Consider the following 18389-nt stretch of genomic DNA (forward strand, 5'->3'; position numbering starts at 1 on the left):
CAAGGATAAAGAAAGGACCCTGAGGGGATAGATCAAGGGATCACTGAGTCACAGATTCATAGATTTACTATTTTGAATTACCTTATGGATATTCTTTATGAGTAACAAAACAAACAGAGCTACTAATATATTCCACTTATAAAATCTATTATCCAAAAAGGAAATACCCACACATTATTTCACCAAAGGTGCCACTCACCAATAGAATGTTAAGTGTGAACATTTTTTTTAAATTTTTAAATGCCGCATCAGCAAGCCAGTCAACGTGCCCGCTTGGTTTTCAAAAGGGGCCGCCCGGTCTTCTAATCATCTGCGGTCACACCTTTTTCAATATGAATGATATATAATAATCAATATCTGTTTCACTTTCTTTCATTCTCTGAATTGCCACATTCCTTTCGCCATTAATACGTTAACAATGAACTCAGTTGAACAATTTATTTGCAAGTTGGAATGGTAGTTGATGGCGAGCGGAATGTGGCAATTCAGAGAATGAAAGAAAGTGAAACAGATATTGATTATTATATATCATTCATATTGAAAAAGGTATGACCACAGATGATTAGAAGACCGGGCGGCCCCTTTTGAAAACCAAGCGGGCATGTTGACTGGCTTGCTGATGCGGCATTTAAAAATTTAAAAAAAAATTTCACATTTAACATTCTAGTAGTGAGTGGCACCTTTGGTGAAATAATGTGTGGGTATTTCCTTTTTGGATGGTATTCTTTATGAGTGCCATATTTTCATGTTTCATCTATTTCTACAGTAAGGTTTATGTTGGAACATCATCATAGTATCCAGCTTGGCACTCAAGAAAGAACTACACAGTTATCACCTAGGGCCTAGGAAGTTTATCCTTCCACCCTATGGAGAACCCTCCAATCAGAGATAAGAAGAGAAAAGCTTTGCCTGCTACGCCCTTTGAAACCACTCGTCTGTTATTCTGATTTTCGCACCATTATTCAGTCCCTAATCTTGTTTCCCCTGGAATACTGTAATGGTCTGTTCTTGGGTCTACCCAACTCTCATCTTCATGCCCTTCAACTAAACCAAAATTCTGTGTCTCGTCTAATTTCTGGCACCTCTCTACGTAGTCACATTTCTCGAGTTCACGCTGAGTTGCACTAGTTACCCATCATATGGCGTATACAATTCAAAATTCTCACCTGGATCTTTAAGGCCCTTCATGGGTTAGCCCTACCTTGCTTATCTTCCTCTACTGGATTATTTATTTATTTATTTAGAACTTTTCTATACCGACGTTCATGACTCTACATATCACATCGGTTTACATCGAACCAAGGTTAACATAATAATAATAATAATATTACATAGAACAAGGGTTACTTCGAACTGGAGTTAAAAAATAATAATAATATTATATAGAACAAAGGGTTACATAGGGACGAGGGTTATATCAAACAGGGAAAGGTATGAACACCATTAGACATGTTAAAAACCATCGTTTACCAGTAACATAGAGTAACTGAAGGAAGAACGGATAACAGTGGGTAACGAGAATCAAAGCGAAATAGGTCGGTTCAATTAACCGGTCGGTTAATATTATGCCAAAGGTACCTAAAATGATGCCAAAGGTACCTAATGGACGATGTTAAAGAATATTGAATGGAAGGTATAATATGATGGAGATCAATTGGAAACTTGATGTTTAGGATCAGTAAAACAAGAGGTTTGAGTTCAGTATGGGAGTCAATCAAGAGAATGTTGGAATATGATGGCCTGAGTCTGGCTGAAAAAAAAACCAAAACTGAAGTCCAAGTGAGAGAGTGAGAGAGAGTGACTGTTCTTTAGGAAAACGCTTGTTTGAACAGCGGCGTCTAGCTTTTTTTTGAAAATCCGCAGGCAGGGTTCCTGGCGGAGATCAGAGGGAAGAGCATTCCAATGGGAGGGACCAGCTGTGAAGAAGGCGTGTTTCATTAGAGAGGACTTGACGGGGGGATCTTACAGGGTACCTTTATACGCTGTTCTGATAGGTCTGGAGGAAGTGTGGTGGCGAAGAGGGATAATAAGATCAAGAGAGGTCTGATTGTGAATGGTCTTGTGTATCATGGTGAGGACTTTGTGAAGGATTCTGAATTTAATTGGGAGCCAGTGTAAATTCTTAAGAATGGGCGTGATATCCCAGCATTTACTAGAAATCCTCTCTCTCAAATAAGCACGGCTATCAGAATCTCGCAAGTGCATTTTTCTATTGTGGGTTCAGCCCTATGGAATAGTCTCCTGCTTGAAATCAGTAAAGAAAGGGACCTGCTTCATTTTAGGAAGCTACTAAAGTCTTATTCGTTTACCCGGGCTTCCTCTGACTGAAGTGATTCCCTTCCGCCTCTTACCTTTCAGGTTTCTGGTAGCTTTTACTCCTTAAATGCTAGTGCTGCTTAATATTAAGCTATTGTATGTTATTGTTTGATTTTATTTTGTATGTTTTTTGTACTCCGCTGACATTTGTGGATCAGTGGAATAAAAGTTTGTATTAATTAATTAATTGATTGATTAATTAATAAAAGGAGAAGGACACATTATTAGCAGAGTCTTAGCACCTGTATTGAGTATGCCCTGGAACTGACTGAGGATCACACAAATTTTGGGTTATAATACTAAGAGCAACCTGACATAGCAAAGTTATGATATCTTGAAAACGTAAGAGGAAACAGCAGCAGATTTTCTAATGGTCTAGTGAAACTCGGGGGGGGGGGGGGGGATTTGGTCTAGAAGATTTAAGATTACATTGTGAGGCTCGCCCCAATAAACACTGAGATCTTGCCTTTTTTTCCCCCTTTTAGGGAGAAGTTGTACGAAAAGAATCTCCATCCTCAAACAGGACTCATGTATTAAAAGCAGTCTTGGGGCAGTAGGTATATATAGAGAGCCACCAATGTTGCTTGCAGTTTGAGAAAGGCAGTGACTACACTGGTTGTTGCAGTTGATGGCTTTCTTCACCCCATGGAAGACCAAGGGGAAGTAGAATAGAGTGAGCTGGTGCCAGGTGCAGAATATCGAAAGAATGACAAAGAAAAGCAGCGCAGGAGAGGTAACAGCAAGAAGCCCTTGGCCTCCCACTTATGATCAGAGGAGCAGCAGTGTAAGGACAAACTGAGTACCTCTCTTACTGTCTCCACAGATGATTCTCCTCTCTCTGTAGGTGTCCATTTACACTGAAGGAAGATAATGCCATGCAGCTGTTGCAGGGACATTGAACATGGCATTGTTTTATTGCTTAGCTTAATGCAATGCCTATTCTATTGCTCTTTGGCTTTGAGCCTGATGTTTGGTTGCTGGTAGATCTGATAAGGATCCAGGAGGCAGGATCAGGAGCAGAGAGCCTGAGCGTCTACTCGAAGAATCAAGGGACTTGGGTGTCTGCTTCCATGTCACCTATGACATCTGGAACACCTATGACATCTGGAACACAAGAACCACACTGAATATCCTACACACCTCTACGGGTTTTGAGGAACAGCATGAAAACAGAAATACGTGTCCATATTCTAAGCATAAACATGTCCTTTTTACCTTTTCAAATGCAGTTTTGGCTGCAAAATTCCAGTGGAATCCTTGGGAAATGGATTATATTACAAATGAAAATAAACTAAACAGCAACAAACAAAAGTTAAAATTTGCATACCACAAAATCATGATTTTACAAATGTCAAGTAAAGAACCCAGTTTATTTTCATGTTGCTATTTTAACATTTAGGAATTAAATATAAAAGCTTATGAATGCTTTTTCCTCATAGGACATTTTGCATTGCCTATGCTAATTTTTGAAGATGAAAGCATATCTAATATGACCCTTATTAACACAAACACAACATATCTAAATTACAAATCTCAGAAGCTACATTCAAAATGTCACCTTTTCTTTGGGAAAAATTCAGTAGCACATTCATGCAGGCAAATAAAGAAGAAACTATTACAAGAGAGCCCAAGGGAAAGGAGAAATAGATACTCATCTGGCTAAGAGGTATTTCTTACCTCACATATATCTGATCATGAAACGAAAAAATATAAAGGATTACGACATTACTCTAACACACTCTCTCGCTCTAATACATATACACACACACTCAAGCATGCATGCACCCACACAAACATACACACTTTAATGCAAAATTATGCTTTCCAAGAGCCGTTATCTTTCATAACTATGTAGGAGGATTTTTCATCATGGAAACCCATCCACATATATTCTGTCATAATAAATTGGCATCAAGAGAGAATGCAGCTCATAAGACTATCCAATCCTTCACTAGCATTCAGTGGCTACATACATCTGTGTGTTTAGATGGTACCTAAGAGGCATTAAGCCCTATGATTAACTAAGTAATGGTTTGTTCCAGGAGCACCCTTGCAGTAAGACCCTATTTGGTACAGTCCAGACTGTTAATAGACAGTCTGAGAAAAGATCCAGAGAGTTTTTGAGGGAGCCCAAGAACAGCAGGGTGTGAGAGAAGTTTGCATGCAGAGAGCTGCTGCTAACTGATTACGTTGCAGGACAGCCACATTTCTTTAGGGAGGATCCCAGCACCAGAATTGAATCAGTGTCTTGAAAAGAGTGTATTCGGTCTAAGAGCCAGAGATGAGGAGACTGAGATATCTGCAGAGATATGATTGAGAAGGAGGTTGTTTGTATCCTTTTTGTTCTGTTGGGAAGAATACCTGGTAAAGACCGAGATGTTATTGTAAGAAGAAGGCGAGGTTGAACAAAGAGCCTGAGGAGAATCTGGAGAGTGTCAGTAGAATTTTTTCTGTTGGGAAAATATGTTATTAAAGTATCGCTTTAGATTCCGCAGATGCTAGAAGTCTAATACCTCCTGTGGGAGAGGAAGCATAACCTTTTGAGGTCCATGTTCATCTGCTGCCCGGCTGGGCAAGTTAGCTGGATAAACAGGGTCATTTATCAAAAAGCTATAAGGCGTTTTCGCATGCGTTAAGGGCTTATCGCATGCGAAAACGCCTTTAACGCATGTGATAGCACCATAATGTATGGTGCGATGCAAATCTTGCGTTAAGGCTTCATCGCATTTTGCGATTGTTCTCAAAGGCCTGTTTGAGTAGTTTTGAAGCTCCTGGCGAGTCCATCAAGCTAGGTTGAGAGAACATTTATTTATTTATTATTTATTTAAAGTCTCTTCTATACCGATATCCGTTCGCACATCGCATCGGTTCACAAAGAACAAGAACTTTTGGGCGGGGCCCTTACATATAACAGAAAATATATAATTGTAATATATAATTACATATAACATATAATATATAACATTGCACAAATATCATCTTTGAGTGAGTTTCCTCACTCCAAAGGTCATCAAATCTTCACAGGAGAACACTGTTCTGTTCATACGTCTCACTTTGAATGTCACAGTGGCCCCTAACCCCTACACTAATACCTAAACCTCACCTGGAGTTACTAGGTGGGCCTCCCATAGAGATATAAATACCTATCTAGTGTGAGGGCATTATGGCTAGGTCTCTCTCTCTCTCTCTCTCTCTCTCTCTCCATAATTTGCAGTAACTTAGGTATTAGCACAAATTGCAATAAACTGCCTATTACCATAAAACACACTCCTTTTTCTATAGCAGGCGATATTTAGTGCATTTTGATAAATCCAGGCCTTGGCTGGGTAATTCAGTAGCACAGCCGCACTGCTGAATATAACTGCTATTTAATAGCTGGATAAGTTTATCTGGCTAACATTAGACCTGGTAAACAATAATAGAAACTAGTGCCTGAGTAAATTTGCAAAACTGTTATTAAACAAATATTGGTATACAAAAAAGAAAATATTTTTTATTTATTATCAATGCATTCATTCATATTGGGCTTTGTGTGTGTACTTTTCTTGTTGGTTTGTTCTTGTGAGTCTATAGGAGTCCCCTGAAGAAGATAGTTTGTGTTCTGGTGAAACTGTGGCGTATAGTTGGGAACATTTGTGTGTTTTTAAATGTGTTTGCATTTGTGCACATATTACATGCAAATATAATAAATAAAAATAATTTTCTTTTTTTTATACCGATATTTGTTTAATAACAGTTTTGTAGATTTTCTCAGGCACTGTCTATTTTTGTTTATCTGTACCTTGCTAGTGCCTGTATTTTATATACCTTCCAATTGTGTTTAATATTAGACCTGGTCTAACTTATCTGGATGAGGCTGAATTCTGGCTCTTATCCAGCTAAGTTAGCCCCTAGGCAGCTAAGTTAGCTGGATAAGTAGTTCCTCACTGGAACGCCCCCATCCCACCCTCCCACTTTGCTGGCTAATTAGCAATCGCTGAATGTGGCCAAATATTGAAATGGCACCACTTAGCTGGATACCTCTGATTTTATCCAATTAAATGGATCTCATTGTGAATGTTATACAGTGGTTGAATATTATTCTTATTTGAATAATGGTGAAAGTATTCAACCCTATTTACATCTTATTTAAAGCATTTTGTTTGTGTCAGGTGCCAATTCTGGACCTTATGCCACTAATATGTTCATCACTTAACCTCTACCTAATCTATACTTAACCTCTATCCATAAAAAATAATGGCTGTATTGTTTTCAGTAGTAGATGGTGTAATATGGCAGCAGACCTTTAAGCCTGGAATAGAGGGGAGGAGCTGGAAGTGGTATGACAGAGCATTGGGGTGATGCTGGAAGGGTAGGCACCAGTATAGATGGATTTGGCATGCCCACTGGAACTGAGGAGTCAAGGCAGGTGCTGAAATGCTCCATAGAAGCTGCTAGAGTTTCAAGGAACAGTTGCTGTTCCTGAATTTTCTGGGCTAGGCCCAGAATGACCTGCAGGGCGGAAGCCTCCGCCGGATCCATGGCCTTGGCAATCTGTTATGCTGGTAGACCCTAGGACCGAGAGGGAGTTGACGCTACCTATGGGAGGAGCCCCACAGATCCCCACCATCGTGCCACACCATGCTGGTGGACAGCAGAGGCCCAGCTGGAGCTTCACTACTACCAGGCTACGTTCCCCTTAGGTTGAGCCCTTGGGTGCTGGGGCCGGCTGGACTTAGGTGGGGCCTCTGCAGCTAAGGATGTCCAGGTGTAGAGAAGAAGTGGGTGCTCAGGCCGAGGTCCGGAACAGGCAGTGAAGCTTGATGTCAAGGGTCAGGCAATGGTCAAAGCAGGCAGCAAAGCTTGTGGTCGAGGTCCAGGCAAGGACTGAGGCAGGTGGCGTAGCTCGTGATCAAGGTCCAGTCTGAAGTCAAAGCCAAGATCAGTCCGAGGAACAAAGAAAGAGGACAAGGAACACAGAAGGCAGGAAGGAACGAAGGACGGCAATCCACACTCTGAAGAGAGAAGACCTATTGCCAAAGCAAAGGCTGGAGGCAGGATCCAGCCTTAAGTAGTCCTGGGTTGATGATGTCATCGGCAAGGGCCACTGAGCTTTTCCTCACGCAGGCCCTTTAAATCCTGCAGAGAGGTGCGCGCATGCCCCTAGGCAGTCAGGTGCAGGGGCAGAACATTGGCAGCATTCCTCAGCCGTGAAAAAAGGCAGCGACAGTGGTGGCGACAACCAGAGCCACGTGGGAGCAGCGGTGGCAAAATGGCAGCGGCACTCAGGACCGCGAGGAAGAGGGACAGCACCGGCGGAGGCTCCCTGCTGCTACGAGGGAGCCTTGGGATGCAACAGCCACAGCAGCACAGCATTGGGTAAGTGAAGCTGAGCATAAAATGTATTAACTATAAAAATATTTTTACTTTGCTCTGTCTTCCCTCACCAATTTGCTACATTTTTTTGAATGTGTGAATAAGCATGTGAATAAAAGAGAGCCAGTTGACAGAATGAATTTGGATTTTCAGAAAGCTTTTGACAAATTATCTCATGAGAGAGTCTTGAGGAAATAAAACATCATGGGATAAGAGGCAATGTTCTATTATGGATTGAGAACTGATTAAAAGATAGAAAACTGAAAGTAGGGCTAAATGGAGAAAGGTGAAAAGTGGAGTGCCCCAGGGATCTGTACTAGGATGGCTGCTTTTTAACTTAGAGAGGGGAACAACGAGTGGGGTGACCAAAATTGCTGATGATACAAAATTATTCAAAGTTGTTAAATCACAAGAGGACTGTGAGAAATTGCAAGAGGACCTTGCAAGATTGGAAGACTGAAGAAACAAAGCGGTAGCCGATCCAGTGAGCTGTGTAACAGTGACGACAATGGGAATCGGATAAAAACAAGCCCTTTATTAAAACGCCCGACTCTGGCCGAGTTTCGCTCCCTTGCACAGAGCTGCCTCAGGGGCAACTAGAAATGGACATATAAATAATTAATACACATATATATAAAAAAATGAATTTCATATATATGAAACTAAATATAGACTTACATACATTCAAAATATATCAAAAAAATTATCATGTTATAAAAACATAAAAACAAAATAACTACATATATATGTGTGTATAGACTTATGGATACAAAAACTTAAATGACAACATATATGTATGGCAAACATAAAATAGGTATGAACAGAGTATAAAATGCAGTGTGTTAAGAATAAAAAATGAACAAATGAAAAAATGCAAAGAATTGAGAGAAGGTGACTTTGTGTCATATGCAATATAAAGATATGTAAATCTCATGGAGTCAATATTGGTTACAAACCAAATTATTAAGACAATGTGTGAAATCTGAATAATTTAATCACAATATATCCAATGCTTACTTCATTCAACCAGGACTTGAAATGGTCAATGTAGAAAATATCGCATTGGTTGTCAAACAAAAACAAACGGGTCAACTAAATAAATAAAAAAATTAAAAAAATCAAACGTGTAGAAAAAAATAATAATATAGAAAAAAATATAATGCAAATGTGAAAAAAGAAGAAATAGAAAAACAAAAAGCAAAAAATAAAAATGAAAAACTAGTGAATCAAAAAGAATTATTAGTGTATCTGGAAGAGTCTACCTACAGCGTAGATGATTTCACACCGAAACAATTAGATTTTCTCTTAACCACCTAGCGATGCTATGTGATACCAGCAATGAAGTCAAAAGCGTTCAGTGTATATTAACTGTAATGAAGAAAAGAATATATGATCACATACAGTGCACATCAACTGTGTAATCAATTGATTTGATTGACCCATATATATTATTTTGTGATCTTAAGAAAAAACGGCAAAAAACTGACACAGAAACGGCTTATACGTATTCTTGGACAATACTGCAATAACTATGATTAAAGGACATGCTCCATTTCGGACTGCCGACTCACAGTAAATTTGGTACTTACAGAACTATACACTCTAAACCCCGTATTATAAATAAAAGCTATCAACCACGTCAAAAAATCAGTGCTTATAGAAATATGTACTCTAAAAGATAAAATTTTTTTTAATATACTATGAATAAAGTTGGCTTATTTTCTGACTGTCAAAAACACCACTGGTTTAAATGCCTACAAAATTAAATCCTTTAGAGGCTAACTGGTCTAACTAGCATCTTTTTGGACAATGCGGTGAACAGAATCAATACTTACATCCAAAATGACGAGCAGTCTTTCAACTTGTCAAAAACAGGAACGCCGGTGATGGCGTTATTTATACAAGTTATCGCGATAACCTAGACGATTTTCGTGCCAAAAAATATGAAAAAAACAAAACACTCTGAATCTATAAATTATGGTAAAAAATGATAAAAAATGATGTGAACTGAATAGTTAGTGCGACTTTATAAAAGAAACCCATAAAAAATATATGTGATTGATTAAAACCGGATAACTTTAGTACTGTAAATGAACCACTGCTGGTAGATTGGAAGACTGGGCATGCAAATGGCAGATGACATTTAATTTGGACAAATGCAAAGTGATGCATGTAGGGAAGAATAACCCAAATTATGGTTACATAATGCAAGGTTCCACATTGGGAGTCACCACCCAAGAAAAGGATCTAGGCATTATTGTAGATAATATGTTGAAATCCTCGGCTCAGTGTGTGGCGCAACCAAAAAAGCAAATAGAATGCTAGGAATTATTAGGAAAGGAATTGAGAATAAACCAGAGAATAGCATAATGCCTATGTATCACTACATGGTGCGACTGCACTTTGAGTATTGTGTGCAGTTCTGGTCACTTCATCCCAAAAACGATGTAGAGGAATTAGAAATGATATAGAGCAGGGTGACCAAAATGATAAAGGGAATGGAACGATTTCCCCATGAGGAAAGGCTAAAGAAGTTAGGGCTCTTCAGTTTGGAGAAGAGACAGCTGAGGGGAGATATGATAGTGGTCTCTAAAGTAATGAGTGAAGTGAAACAGCTAAACATGAATCAATTCTTTACTCTTTCAAAAAGTACAAAGACTAGAGTACATGCAATGAATTTAGTAGGTGATACATTTAAGATAAATAGGAGAAAATAATTTTTTAACTCAATGCATAATTAATCTCTGGAATTCAATGTTGGAGGATGTGGTTAAAGCTGTTAGTGTGGCTGGGTTTAAAAAAGGTTTAGACAAGTTCCTGGAAGAAAAGTTCATAAACCATTATTAAGGTGGCTTGGTAAATCAACTACTTACCCTAGGATAAACAGCATGGAATCTATCTAGCCCTTGGGATCTTGCTAGTTACTTATTACCTGGTTTGTCCATTGTTGAAAAACAGGATACTGGGCTTGATGGACCTTTGGTCTGACCCAGTATGACAAACCTTATGTTTTATGTTCTTATGTTTTATTACCCTCTAAATTCCTGTTATTTTCGAATAGCCCATAAAACATTCTTTATAATACACAACTTATTAGCGAATCACCTAAGCTGCAGTATCTCTTTGTATCTTGATTAGAGGCCTTGAAGACCAATAATGTATTGGTGCAGCACTTGAATTTTGAGGGCGATTTTTAAAGCTATTTGCCTTGGCAAATTCATTGCCTTAGCTAAAAATCACCTTCCTCCTCCCTGTTCAAAGTACGCTTGGGCTTCCATAGTGTGTGCACATAAACAGGCCGATACAGTACTGTTGTTAGCCTGCAATTGGACGCAGCCAAGCCGCACATTTTACTTTCAGAAATTAGCGCTGACCCAAAGGTCGGCGCTAATTTCTTCCAGCACCGGGAAAGTGTACAGAAAAGCAGTAAAAACTGCTTTTCTGTGCACCCTCCGACTTAATATCATAGCGATGTTAAGTCGGAGGTCCAGAAGAGTAAAAAAAAGTAAAAAAAAAAAAAATGTGAATTCGGCCGGCGGCTGTCGGGCCGAAAACTGGACGCTCAATTTTGCCGGCGTCCGGTTTCCGAGCCCATGGCTGTCAGCGGGCTCGAGAACCGACGCCGGCAAAATTGAGCGTCGGCTGTCAAACCTGCTGATAGCCGCCGCTCCTGTCCAAAAAGAGGTGCTAGGGATGCGCTAGTGTCCCTAGCGCCTCTTTTTACCGCCGGGCCTAATTTAAATAAATTAACCTACTGTATCGCGCGCACAGGAGAGTGTCCTGTGCGCGCGCTGGGAGAGCGGGAGCTCGCCCGCTCTCCCGCATTTTTTACTGTATCGGCCCATTAGATGGGTTAAAAGGAGGCATTCCCAGGCATGGGTTTAGGTTTGGGGGAGGAAAATAGCTCATGAGCAAGAGATTCCCTAAAAGCACATTTGTTGTTTTACTCCCCTCTGCATTTACATCTAGTCAGTTTTCAAAAAGTACAGATTAAGTCATCTAAAGCTTTTGGAACTATGCCCCTAAAGCTCTAGTGTACATGCTAAAAAGTGAATTGTAAAAGAGATGCGTGCAGCACAAAGCACAAATGCACACACATCTAGTACATGAGTGTCTCCGATCGACTTTATAAACCTGCCACATACGCGCACAAATACTGATGCACAAGGGACGAAATGGGGGCGAGGCATGAGTGTTCTGGGGCGGGGCCAAGAAATATGCGCATTTGTGGCAAAGCGAATGGGTGCACGTCCAGGTACATTTACCTCTGCTATAGGTCAGGTGTAAATCTGAATAAAGCTATTTTTTAGCTCCATATGAAGTGCTTGAGGGGGCTGGGTAAACAGGGAGGCGTGCACTGCAGGCTAAAGAACCAGGGGGGCGTTAATGACATAGATATAGACTGGGCAAACTGGTGGATAAACTGGTCATTTGCTTCATGCACACATGTTTTAAAATGTGCTCACTTGTGAGTGCAAATGCCAACCATTCCTAGCTATTCATATCCAGGCTTAAAATTAGGAGCCCGCATACACATGCAAGGCCTAGTTTATTTGTAACATGTGTGCAAGATACTATATAAGGTTTATGGTATGTTGCCACGCACCTGAATACACGTACATATGGGCTCCGGCAAGCTCATTTTAAAGTTACCTTGTAAATGAGTCCCCAGTGAAGTGAGCAGGTAATGAGCAAAAATCAGCACATACCTGTCTTGAAATAAAGAAACATCATACGCTAGTTAGGTTTTAGCGGGCAGGTGGACAAGGTATACTATGCTGTCCTCCACTCTTTGATTTCACTGAAGACCTTAACGAGCCCTGCAGGATTTTTTTTCATAAGGTGAAATTGTGGAGAAGAATACATACAATTCAAAAAATATCTCTCATTGGTCTGTGGTGTGGACAATTTTAGGGGTTTTGGCACAAAGTGTAGGTTTTTAATAATTTTCTTGGGGGCTACTGAGTAGGCTGATTTTTCTGGTATGTTCTTTTTGACGTCTGGTTCATATGAAAACCCCTGTGATGATAATGATTTGAGTCAGTAGTTGTATTAAACAAAGTATGGCCTGGATTTTCTAAGATCGCAAGCCTTTATGAATCTTGCAGTACTGGGGGGTGGGGGTGGGCCTGCGAAAGCCCGCAGCGAAAGCCTGCAGCGAAAGCCTGCAGCGAAAGCCTGCGAAAGCCTGCGAAAGCCCGCAGCGAAAGCCGGCAGCGATCGCACCTCCACGGTGCGATCGCTGCCGGCTTTCACACCCAATAGCACCACCGTGAAAGGTGGCGCTATTGGGTGCGCTGCTGGCAGCGATAAGGTGTCCTACCTTTTCGCCGTCAGTGAAGTCGTTGTGGAGTCCGCCCCCCGACGCCGCCTCGACTCCTCCTCTTCCGGTGCGGACTCCACCCCGACTTAGCTATCGCACGCGAAAAGGGATTTTTCGCGTGTGATCACTTTGGAAAATGACCCCCTATATTTGTTAAATACAATTCATACTCAAGGTTGTTTTTTGTTGTTTTAAATATTTTATTGCCAAAATTAGCCTTACAATATTGTTTTCTTTTGCTATTGCTATCAAACCTTGAGCACCATCACTTTTATGTGTTGCATGTGAAGCCAAGCAATACTCCCTGACATTGTGTTCTACAGAAAACAAACGTCCTAAAAATGACAAATGCCATCAAAATGTTCCAGAACATGCACATGTAAAGTATATTTGTGAGAAGAACCATGAGCTCTATTTTGGATGAAGACAAAGACAATTCTATTTATTTACTTTAGCAAAATGAGCTATAACTGGAAGGCAAAAATACCAAACAGATACTTTAAGGAGATAATGTTTATCATAATTACCGTTAGTGTTTCCCTTCCTATAATTCATGCCCACTCTTCTATTTAATTGCAAAGTAACTGCAACAGTAAGTAGCCTGTCAGCCTGCTCTTTATCAATACTAAAAAAAGGAAAGAAAAAACCCATAAAGAAATAGCTACTGACTCTTACCTGCCATCTGAAGTTTGAAAAATTCCCAGACCTTGTTGATCTGTGTGGCAACTGCCAGCATTCGCTGGCTTCTTCTGGCTCCCATGACTGGCTTCATTGTCACTAAAGTAACCCCTAGCCAGTGGCTTCTTGTTCTGAATATATGTCCCAGAATCTGTCTCATACCCATTCAGTGTTCCATGGCCAGATCTAGTCTCTGTGACTTCATGCACAGATTTCTCACATCTGTTCTCAGAGGAGGAAGAGGCATTTTTTGACAACTTGTATCCATGAGAAATGAGAAGGTCTTCCACACTGAACATATTGCCCCTCTACAGTCAGAGCCATTCCAGGGAAAACATCTTTACAACAGGTTCTTTCACTACTAAAAGAGAAAACAGAGAGTTACACTCAGAAATGAAATACTTTTGTCTGGCAATTGCAAAATGCAAGATGATGTGATAAAATTTGAACTTAATATGCTACTTTTCATAAAATATCTTATTTTGATCTGACTGATAAATAATTTGTGCTAAATAGTATATACATATTGATGAATAAAGTAATAATGCTTACAAGTTAACAATACCCAATTATAATATATTCAGACAGAGGACTGATGCAGAGGTATTGCTGACTTTCTATTTTTGGCATGAAGATCTAATGAACTTAAGGTTTTGAAGTATAGCCACAATAATCCTACATTAGAGCACGGCATTACTGCAAAAGCTAATTTCTTAAAGAAGTAGTAGTCCAACATTAGATAGTTGATTAATTCAGAAAACAGCTCTCACACCTTCCGTCAGTAAAATAATTTATTTTTTTTCAAGCTCTGAATACACAGAGAATGTTTAACCCTCTATTTTCCTTAACACACTTTCTAGACACACAGACTAACTTCAACTCTCTATTTTCTTTAACACACTTTATAGAAATATAGAATAAATTTGAACCCTCTATGTCTTTTGCAAGCTTTAAACATATACTTTCCCCAGAAAACCAATACTCACAAATCCTGATCACCCACCAGCAGATGTTCCTTCTTCTATCAGCACTTCCTCAGGGCTGAAAGTTACTCAGCTCTTGTCTCCCTATATATCTGTGTCTCTAAGACAATTAGTTCAAACAAAACTCCTTGGATGATTGGCACTGCACGTAGTTTCACAAAGTGTCACTCTCAGCTAGTATCCCTTTCTTTCTCTAATACGTGTAGTTAACACCTTTTCAAATCAAACACCACTGATTACTTCTCTAGAAAACAGCTCTCACACCTTCTCACAGGATCAGAATTGTATTTTGCAAGATCTTAACCACATAGAATAACTTTAACCCCCTATTTTCCTTAACACGCTTTATAGAAACAATGACAAAAATTTAATTCTCTCCTTTCCTTAACACATTTTATAGACATACAGATCCACTTTAACCCCATAACTATTTTCCTTAATACATATTGAGCCCGATTTTATAACATAGCGATTAGGGCTGAAATCCACTGACCCCAACTTCAACACCTCTCGAAGGGGAGGAGAGCATGGGCTATTGGCCCAAACTTGTTTTTTTTTTTAGGTCCATTGGCAGTTAATTGAATAAATTATTTGGCTAACTCAGCTCTGACTCAGAATATCCCCGTAATGCCCCAAAACATTATCCTTATGACTTATCCAGCTAAACTGTAGCCAGATAAGTGGCAGTAATATTCAAACACTGGCATGTATCTGGATAGCTCTAAAGTTATCCATATAAATGCCATTGGTTATCCGCCCCTATGTTTCTGTTGCCAGGGTCCCAGTGAGATAAGCACTTTTATTAGGAGGCTTGCCAGAATTCCTTTGTGTGCCCATTATGTCCATCTTTGTTTAACCCTATAGAGCAGAATCATACAATTTCTTATTGAAGTGTTAACTTATGGCACCTATTTTCATTATTTCTCACCCTGAAAATCCACACCATACAGATTTGAAAATGGAAAACTGTTCCCCAATTTTATATTATTTGTGCATCAGTTAATATGTATACAATGTTGTATTTACTTATTAATTGTAATCTACCTTAACCCTGCCTTTTCAATGTTTGCTCAAGGTGAGATACAGCATATACTAAATGCTATAGATACAGTGGTTTCAGTCCTTCTCTATAACATGAAAGGAGTCCTTTAATCTTGCTCTAATTTCCTCTCAGTTTGTCTGAGATGTACTTACTCCTTCCTATCATCCTCCAACTCCCTTGCACGTCCTTTAGAATCAAATAGATTCACTGTATGGCTCTCTGTATGGTTTCTCTTGTAACTTCTTTCCTTATATTTGAGTGATGCACTATAAAATTTAGCATGCTGCGAGGAGTCCAAGTTGGGAAAACTGTATACAAAGAAACACTTAAGCCTTTCTTGTTTTCTTTGCTGCGATCGTTTCCACATTAGCTCTGGACAAGTCTGCATCTCTAGCAAGCTTCTCCACTTTGCCTTTTCTGACAATTCAATGTGCTGGAGGACCTGAGAATTAGTGTCCCTGTTCTAACACACGAACATTTATGTTAAGTCTATCCATTTTCCTAGGGTAAGACATTTCCATTACATATCTCACTCTATTTAGTGATAACATTTATTGCTTTCCTCTGGAGCAATTGGAGGTCCCAAACGGGGAAGAAATTTTAACATGCTTCAGCTACTTCCTTTTCAATCCCTGTCTCCTATATGAAGTAAATAAAAAATAGCCACCTACAATCCCAGAGTGAGTTGTACACTCTCAAAAAGTGACTCAGAATTGCTAAGCTACAAGTAACTAACAGGTACATTTTAAAAGCCCGCTGCGCGTAAAAAACGAGGGTTACGTGCGTGGCCGGGCCTTGTACGCACCGCGCGCATTTTACAAAGGGCCCAGCCACATGCTTAACCTCCCGTTATGCGCCGAAGTGCAAGGCCAATAGAAAGGGCTGGCACTTCAACGCTGTCCCAGGGAAGCATGAGCCGGCAGCCAGCCGGTGTGCGGAAAGTACTTCTCTTCCAGAAGAGCAGTAAGTAGTAAAATAAAAAATTGGGGGTTAGTCAGGCTAGGTATAGGGGGCAGGGAGGAGAGGGGAAAAGGGAGGAAGATTAGAGTTAGAGATAGGAAAGCAGACTGGGAGGGAACTGGGGGAGACCTGATTGTGTCGCCGCGTGTACCTTATAAAATCTTCCCCCCCCCCCCCCCCCCCCGCGCACGCGAGTCATGGGCTGCCCACACTTGCACATGCGGATTTTAAAATCCGGCGTGCATGTGCACGCACCAGGAACCGCGCCCACATGGACACATGCACGGCCTTTTTAAAATTGACCCCCTAAGTGTTCTAACTTGACATCTCAAACTCTAGCAACTGTGAATCTGATGCATTGTTTTAAACCACCAATTTGCTGGTAGGCAGTAAGCTGGTAGAAGCAGTAGTGGTGAGGACGATAATTTTATGGAATGATGCAAAGCAGAAGAAAACGTTCTGTATGCATAACTCATGGGAAGGGAAGGAAGGTATTCCCTACAAACTTCCTAATACATCCCATGGGCCACATGTGGCCCATGATTCCTTTTTCACGGGCAAGTCACCGGATCCTGACTGTGGCTGTGGTGGCAGCAGGTTGTGAAGGAATGTGGGCTAGGGACTGAGTTAATGTGGGTTCCTAGTCTCCGACGCTTGGTTGGAGACCAAGAGGGGACAGGTCAACTGCAGGGCTTGGAGCATGGGTTAGCTTAGTTACCCGGCCCTGGCGCCTTCACAGTCCTACCGCCGCTGCCCCAGTTGGAGATAGGAATGGCCAGCTTGTTAAAAGGGGAGGAAAGGAAAGAGAAGAGCTGTGGGGGAGGGTGATGAACGAGGGGGAAGTAAGGAGAAGTGAAAAGGTCCATTATGGGGAGCAAAATACGAGGGAAGGCCTAGGAGGAGGGAGGAAAATGAGAAGGTTTACGGTGGGAGAGGAGAAGGACCACAAGGATTGGATGGAACTAGAGGAGTGTGGCCAAATACATATTTTCACTTAAATCACCTTTCTGAACAGACAGTTTTGACACCGCTGTCACACAGAGCCAAGTCAGCATGGAGCACCAGTTTTAAGCTGAGGTGTAAATGAATACAAGACACAGAATACATTTGATCATGTGAGGGCGGGGGGGGGAATCATCAAACCTGGTTGTATTTTATCTTCCTAGAGACAGATCCTCCTTATTATGACAATTACTGAAGCCTGTCCAATGTTTCTAATCTGAGGTAAGATCAGCAATGTCTAACCCAGTTTGTTTTTCCAGGCCATATTTGTTTTGTTTGCCAGTGACATCATCCTGGTAGTACATGCTACTTCCTGAGGATGCAGGCTATCTCACTAGTTTCCGACTTACACACAATTAACCATTCGGCTTCCAAAGTGATGGGAAGAAGGCTACATCTCTGCCTTTTATAACAAAGTAAATAAAGTGACAACAGCTAAAATCACTCGTTCTACTACTTTGTATCACCATAAACAATACTTTGGAGCTTTTCAGTGTGTCGAGCTAGTAGAAACAGAATAGTATAGCAAACAGAGACAATTCAGCCCTTCTAGTCTGCCCAGTTTTGCAGCTTGGCTCTGTGAAAGCACACATGCCAGGTAGAGAAAGAACAGAATTTAAAGAGAAGCTGTAACTTTTACAATTCTTGGGCTAGCCTGCACCAGACGGGTAAGTGGTTCAGGAACTGTTATATTAGTTAAAATATCTCAAATCAATTTAAAAGAGTGGAC

At 40.5% G+C, this 18389-nt stretch overlaps 1 protein-coding gene across 6 annotated transcripts in view; it reads right to left on the reverse strand.

Moving 5' to 3' along the window:
• JCAD (junctional cadherin 5 associated) overlaps positions 1-18389 on the reverse strand; it is a 178966-nt gene that overhangs the window by 46593 nt on the left and 113984 nt on the right. For all 6 annotated transcript variants that reach the window (XM_029588619.1, XM_029588618.1, XM_029588620.1 and 3 more), the window contains one exon: positions 13670-14033. In XM_029588619.1, coding sequence (XP_029444479.1) covers positions 13670-13971 — 302 coding nt within the window. In that variant the 5' untranslated portion in view covers positions 13972-14033. The remainder of the gene's footprint in view (positions 1-13669; positions 14034-18389) is intronic.

Source organism: Rhinatrema bivittatum, chromosome 2, assembly GCF_901001135.1.
Source record: "Rhinatrema bivittatum chromosome 2, aRhiBiv1.1, whole genome shotgun sequence".
Classification (NCBI taxonomy): domain Eukaryota; kingdom Metazoa; phylum Chordata; class Amphibia; order Gymnophiona; family Rhinatrematidae; genus Rhinatrema; species Rhinatrema bivittatum.